The sequence below is a fragment of the Nansenia antarctica genome (assembly GCF_963989245.1).
Source record: "Nansenia antarctica genome assembly, chromosome: 6".
NCBI classification, from domain to species: Eukaryota; Metazoa; Chordata; class Actinopteri; order Argentiniformes; family Microstomatidae; genus Nansenia; species Nansenia antarctica.
Genome location: NC_137676.1, coordinates 70,143,914 through 70,151,413, shown reverse-complemented (window position 1 = coordinate 70,151,413; position 7,500 = coordinate 70,143,914). Strand labels below are relative to the sequence as shown.

At 46.1% G+C, this 7,500-nt stretch overlaps 1 protein-coding gene across 1 annotated transcript in view; it reads left to right on the top strand.

Annotated features, from left to right (window-relative positions):
* The window catches only part of LOC308159405 (receptor-type tyrosine-protein phosphatase delta-like), a gene marked incomplete at both ends in the record, with an annotated part of 97,278 nt that overhangs the window by 23,186 nt on the left and 66,592 nt on the right, over positions 1-7,500 (top strand). Inside the window, 3 exons of the mRNA XM_080533186.1 lie at positions 100-321; positions 4,465-4,482; positions 6,744-6,854. Coding sequence (XP_080389312.1) covers positions 100-321; positions 4,465-4,482; positions 6,744-6,854 — 351 coding nt within the window. The remainder of the gene's footprint in view (positions 1-99; positions 322-4,464; positions 4,483-6,743; positions 6,855-7,500) is intronic.

Sequence of the window (7,500 nt, the reverse complement as noted above, 5' to 3'; positions counted from 1 at the left end):
GTAAAGGACTCACGGACCAGTGCAACTGACTCCCTCTCCTCTATTTGACTCTTTCTATTTGACTCTTTCTATCTGACTCTTTCTATCTGACTCCTCCAGAGGACCAGCTCCCGTCGGGGTACCCCACCATTGACATGGGCCCCCAGCTGAAGGTGGTGGAGCGTTCCCGGACCGCCACCATGCTGTGCGCCGCCAGCGGCAACCCCGACCCAGAGATCACCTGGTTCAAGGACTTCCTGCCCGTCAACACCACCAACAACAACGGACGCATCAAACAACTCCGCTCAGGTACAACAACGTTGTTGACAAACCAGAGGTTTCGTACCCTCCCCTGCGCACCCTCCCTTCCTTCCTTCCTCGCTTCTCTCTCTCTCTGTCTGTCTCCCCCCTCTCTCTCTCAATTTGTGTCCTCTTCTTGTTTTCTACCTCCTTTCCCTTCCCTCTCTTCTTCTTCGTCTTCGACCTCTCGTTCTCTGTTGTTCCTCTGACTGGTTTGTTGTTGTTGTAATCCTCTCTTCTCCTCAGCTCCCTCCCTCCCTCTCTCTCCTCTCTGTATGACTGGACTGGTTTGTTTGTTAGTTAGTCTGTCTGTCTGTCTGTTTGTTTGTTTGTTCCCAATCCTCCCCTGTTGTCCTTCTGAAGGTCTTATTTCTGATTCTGACGCTCTTCAACTTCTTGGCTTTCTTCCGACCCCACGAGGGTATTCCTACACACCCACCACCATACCAAACACCTCTGTTCTATAGACTCGATAATGACCAAGAAACAACCCAAAACAACAACCAAGAAACAGTCTTAAAGAAAACAGTTATGTTCTGGTTACAACCAAGAAACAACCTGAAAGAAAACAGGTATGTTGCTGGGACTTCATCTTACAAGGCCCCAGCTAACATTTGGTAACACCCTTTATCATAAAGACAAAAAAAAACATTATCTTCCGATGATTTATGTGGATTTGTTATCTTCCCAGAGAAAGTCAAAGAAGAGGTAGATTGGAGGTGATGGTGAGTTGTAGGAATGTCCTCTCTCTCCAGCGTAACTCACTGCTGTGACCAAATGAAAATTGTATTTTCTCCTCGGTCAAAGGATTCTTGTGGCTTTTAGTAAGCTGTACAAAGTCGCCTCCTGCATTGCAGCGACAACTTAATCTTTTAAAAAAGAACTTCTACTGTACATGTAGTGTGTATTGCACCTTTTAGAAAATATAGCTTCAGGCGTAATATTATTAATGTTTAAACAGTTGCCGAAGGCAACTTTTACCAGATTCTGAATTAAGTTATTTACAAAAATAATCAAAATAGCAACAGAAATATCTAAAACTGTAAGGATTCCTAAATCAATTGATCATTGTTTTCTTCCTTAACTGTGCCACAGTAGTGTGTGAGACTGCAATATTTTATGTCGCTGTAACAACCGGCTATAACCCCCCTCCCTCTTCCTGCTTTGGGTCCCGCGCCTGGATCCACAATCCCAGCTTGTGATTGGACGATAACCCCTCGCTACCTCTGGCTCCACCTTTGTGCTCCCCGATCCAGACCCCCTATATATACGACTTTTACAATTCAACTTGTTAGCCTGTTAGCTTACAGTAATCAGCTACAAAATGTCATCATCTGAATTCTTATAGCATTTGTGACCTGTTGTTTTAGTAACTCCGACATTTTATGATCTGCTAATGTTAGCTAGCGTATCACGTGTTACACTTAGCATTATTGTTAGCACAAACAGTACAATACTATGGCTGCGTTCGTAAATCCACTCTGGAAATCTGAGCAGCACTCATGGAATGCCTCTTGTCCAATCAAATTACTTTGCCCCTTTATGACGTTAAACCCAGTGTGTGCACTCCGGCGCTCTCAGAGCGATTTTACGAACGCAACCTACTACCATCTGCTAATGTCAGCTAGCAGTCACTTGTTAGCTTAGCATTCTTGTTTACCTATGTCTTCTTTTGACTTTAACTTTTCCTTTTTCAAGTTCTGGATGTTTGTTTTTCCGGTTTGTTGAGGCAAACTCTCTCTTGTGTAATGAACCGTCAGATTATAATGCTGTCTCTATGCTGTCTTCTCTCTCTTTGTACCTTTAACAACAGAGTCCTTTGGTAAGTGCTTTAGCTCCGAGACCAACCCCTCACTCTTTACACACTAATGTCCCTATCACCCACTGATGTGTTATTAAAATGCATGGCATGCATTTTACTAACGGCCCCTCGTGGTCACACGCACACTCACACACACACGCATACACACACACACACACACACACACACACACACACACACACACACACAGGCACAGACACTTACTATGTATGCTGTAGCAAACACATACACACATAAACACACACACGCACTCTATATACCACACACACACACACACACACACACACACACACACACACACGTGTCACCTTAGAGGTAAATGGTTCACCCTCACCTGTGCACTTACACTTTCCCCCCAAAAAACAAGTGAAACTTCTTCCTCTCCTCTCTCCCCTATTGACTCCTTCACTCACTCTCACTTAATCTCTCTCTCTCCCTCACTCACTGTGTCACATAATCTCTCTCTTTCCCTCTCTCTCTCTCTTTCTCTCTCCTTCACTCACTTTCTCTCTCTCTGTCTCTCTTACTCACTCTCCCGTAATCTATCTCTCTCACTCTCTCTCTCCTTCACTTACTCTCTCTCCTATTCTCTCTCTCCTTCTCTTGCTCTGTCACGTAATCTCTCTCTCTCTCTCACACTCTCTCCTACTCTCTCTCTTTCCTACTCTCTCTCTCTTTCACGCTCTCTCCTTCTCTCTCTCTCTCTCTCTCACTCACTCACACTCCCTCCCTTCACTGACTCTCTCTCTCTGTTTCTCCTTCACTCCCTCTCTCCCTGCCCTGTAGGTGTAACACGACCCTGTCAATACTAACAGAAGGAGTCAGTGTTTTAGAAAACCAATGACTACCAGGCTTAAACCTCCCAGTCTTCCACCCCCCCACTACGCCCCAGTACCCACACCAGCATACCAGCTAGTATGAATCAGTGAATTGGCTATGTGCACTGCACACTACTGCACTAAGTAGCATGCTAGTGTGGATATCGGGAGGCCTCCACTTCAATCTCCCTTTATGACAAACAAAATGGGCCCCTTTCCAATACTTACCAAATGCATCCTTCCTTTCCTCCCTCCCTTCCTTTCCTTGTCAAGTCGTCACTGATCCAAACGGGGACTGGGTTGGTTACACAGCAAGCTTTTTACATCGCGTTGCTTTAACCAACCAATCAACCAGTCGTGTCAGTGATTTGTACAAGGAAGGGAGGGAGGGAGAAAGAGGAGGAAGGATACTTCTTTTGTGTGTTGGAACAGGGCCCTGAGAGTGGCTAACACTGTAGACATCAGAGGACAGGTTCATTGTAAGGGATGGAACGGAATAAGGGATGGGCCCTTACACGTGTGTGTGTGTGTGTGTGTGTGTGTGTGTGTGTGTGTGTGTGTGTTTGTGTGGGATACCGTTCCATGGGTTACAATGAGCCCGTCCTCCGATTTCTACCTCCCCCAGCCTCCCCCCATAGACACCCTATCCTGTAGACACTAGTCTGGGCCGGCCACTCTCTCCTCCCACCTGCGTCTCCCCGCGCCCTGCTTTTAATACTCAATGGAGGCCAATCAATAACCTCTCTTTTTAGCTCTGTCTGCCTCTCTCTCTCTCTCTCTCTGTCTCTCTCTCTCTCTCTCTCACTCTCTCTCTCTCTCTCTCTCTCTCAGGGTCTTTCTCATTTTCTTTCTTTCTTTCTCTTCCTCTCCTTTTTCTGTCTCACTGTCATTCTCTCTCACTCTCTCTCTCTCTTTCTCTATAGTGACTGTTGTCTCTCTCATATTTTCTCTCTTTCTCTCTCTCTCTCTCTCTCCCTCTCTCTCTCTCTCTCTCCCTCTCTCTCTCTCTCTCTTCCTCTCTCTCCCTCTCCTTCTCTCTCTCTCTCTCTCCCTCTCTCTCTCTCTCTCTTCCTCTCTCTCCCTCTCTCTCTCTTCCTCTCTCTCCCTCTCCTCTCTCTCTCTCTCTCTCTCTCCCCCTCTCTCCCTCTCTCTCTCTCTCTCTCTCTTCCTCTCTCTCCCTCTCTCTCTCTCTCCCCCTCTCTCTCTCTTCCTCTCTCTCTCTCTCTCTCTCTCTTCCTCTCTCTCCCTCTCTCTCTCTCCCCCTCTCTCTCTCTCTTCCTCTCTCTCTCTCTCTCTCTCTCTCCCTCTCTCTCTCTCTCTCTCTCTCTCCCTCACATCCTTTATTGATCTGATATGTTGAGAGTCTCTAATTTGATTCTTCTCCTCTCCAAGTCCCCCCCCCCCCTGTCTCACTCCCTCCCTCTCTCTTCCTCTCCTCCTTTCATACTAACATTTCTTCTTCTTCTCCTCCTCCTCCTTCTTCTTCTTCTTCTTCTTTTTCTTCTTCTTCTTCTTTAACCGCGTCTGCATTCATTGCCCACCTAGGTGGCACACCCATAAGAGGTAAGAGAACGCTTGGAGGACCTCAACTCAAAATCAACACCACACAGAGGCCTGATTCCATTTCAACCGCTAGGCCATACCCCTCCTCCTCCCCCCCTCCTCCTCCCCCCCTCCTCCTCCCCACCTCCTCCCCCCCTCCTCCTCTCTCAGAGGCACTTTGTGTATAGGTTTGAAATCATTTTGGGATTGGAATAATTAAGAATTATGGAATGTAACTAGTGACAGTTGGCAGTTAACAGTTGACAGTTGACAATTAACTGTATTGAAGTCTAGAGAAGGGTGCCGAAGGGGATATAATAATGTAAGTCACTGGCTCAGTGTTGTGCTCCGAAGCCCATTGACCCGTGTTTTTTCGTTGGCGAAATGTAAGGAGTCTGGTTGAAACGGAGAGTTGTGATTTTGCCGTTTTTGGCATTAGCCAAATTAGATGAGTCATCCGTCCTATCGTCCGTCTGCTGTCGTGCAGATACTAGATCGGATGACTCATCTCAGTCGATAGGTTATCGTCATGGCAACGCCAAAACGGCCAAATCACCCCCCACGAGATGTCAAAATCTGTTTCAACAGATTTCTTTTCATTAGCCGACGCAAAACAACACAGCCGGCGGGCTTCAGGGCACAGCGAGATCGCAGCTCTGAGCTCACCACGACGTCAGCTTCTGCCTATCCAATCTAGTCAGATCTACGTATTTCAAGTTCTTAGGGGAAATGGGGGAAAGGGGGCTAAGGGGGTCGGTTTTGAAGTGATTCATTCTATGTTTCTATCACTTCCTTCCACTCCCCCCCCCCCCCCTTCTCCTTCATCCCTCCATCCCTCCACCATCTTTGTCCTGCCGTCAACTCGGCAACTCAAAGTTAATCCATCGCTTCCTTATCTCGGTGTAAATCTCTCCTTGGTTGTTACAACATCAGCTGTTTTTCCTCCCTCTGTTCCCTGTTCGTTCACGTTGTGTTGTTGTTGGTTTGTGTTGTTTTCACCTACGTTCCGAACTTTGAGACGACAAAGCATATTATCACTTTATTTGTATTATTTACTTATGTTTTAGTCTTTTCCCCCCAAAAAAGTTTAAAAAAACAACAATTATTTTCTCCTCATTACCTTTTGTGGGTATTGAACCCACCTCGCCTACCCCCCCCCCCCCCCCCCAACTCCCCCCCCTCCTCCTCCTCCTGCCCACGTCTATTTGCGTCCAATCAAACGTCCCAGTTTTCTTTCCCCTCCTAGCTGTTGTTGCTAACAGTCCAGATGGTGACGACTCAGTCTGACGCACGCGGGCAGCCATGCTCGCTAACCCCTCTACTCCTCTCAAACATCCAAACAACCGCTCGCTCTCTCTCTCTCTTCTTCTTCTTCTTCTTCTTCTATGCTTTTATCTCTTATCTGCTGTCAAAAAAGCCCCAAACAACCACTTTTTCTATAAAGTTTTTAATGGGTGCTTTTTTTTAAGTTAACACCCTGTATTTTCTCCTTCCCTTTGATCTGGTTCTGTGCTTGGCTAAGATTAAAAAAAAGAAAACGTTGTTTTTTTGACGGTTTTTCCTTTTTTCAGGGAGCAAGAAAGCGTGAGAATCCGTCCGTTTTCTGGGCCTTAACGATGTCCCCGTATGACGCTTTAGTACCTGTGACTTCGTTGGAGAATGATTGATGTCTTAACCTTTTTGATTGGTTTGGCGGGGGGGGGGGGGGCTCTGTGACATCACACTCCTGATCCCATTGGTGGATTCTGAGGGGGGGGTGGGGGGATATCTGATTGCCATGGCAATGTTCCGGGTCATTTTCGACCTCTGACCCCCTGCACATAAAACGTTGCACCTTAATAAAAAGCTGCCTTTCGATTTTCAGCAAACAGTTTTCAAAATGTTCAACTTGTAAGTGGTATTTTTTTGGACGTTTTTCGTTTTTTTGTTCACTGGTTTTGTATCTCGCTTGCATGTCAACCATTTTGTTTTTTCTACAGTTGATCACCGTTTCTTTTCTTATTTTTTTCTGTGAGACCCAACTGCTTTTCTTTATGCATTTTTTTTTACTGATAATGTAAACACACACCCATAGATATCGCTACACTCAGCTTGTTTTGCTGAAAGACTTTTTAAGTTGAACATGTATCCCTTTATGCCGCCCCACTCATCTCCATGTTGCTCCTGTCTAGTACAACCTAGGAATACACCACAATCTCCTCATCACTGGCATTATTGTGAATGCTCTCCCTTTCTCTCTCTCTCTTTCTCTCTCTCTCTCTCTCCTTCTCTCCCCCCCTCAGGTGCTCTCCAGATAGAGCTGAGTGAAGAACAAGACCAGGGGAAGTATGAGTGTGTCGCCACCAACACTGACGGAACACGCTACTCTACCCCGGCTAACCTGTATGTCAGAGGTAGGGTATCTATCTATCTATCTATCTATCTATCTATCTATCTATCTATCTATCTATCTATCTGATTGGTCATATGTTAATGACCCAGCCACCTCTGATTGGTCACATGTTAATGACCCCGCCACCTCTGATTGGTTGTACTGTATGTTAATGACACCTTTGAACCACTCTGTGAACAAGTCCAGTCTTACAGCGAAGCTTTGAAGTAAAGCCAAGGTTAAACAGAGCTCCACTCTCCTGTCTACTACTTTACTGATAAGCCCCTATTATATAACCCCTATCTATCCAAAGCTGGAAACACACACTGGCAACTTGAACATCAAAGGCAGGTGAGATAAACTCATCATCTAGCAATTTAATTGGTCAGAAGTAAAATAAATACCTGCATGCCCAAACTGGCAACCTTTGCCTCAGAAATATGGACATACAGCCAAACTGGCAACATAATGGATATGTCAGAAATAGGTCAGGTCATTCTGATACCACCCCCAGCCTCCACTGCCATGGGGGTATACACCCAAACTGGTAACCTATAGGTCAGAAATAGGGGGATACAGCCAAACTGGTAACCTATAGGTCAGAAATAGGGGGATACAGCCAAACTGGCAACCTATAGGCCAGGAGAGGCTGGTGGAGGTAGAAACCA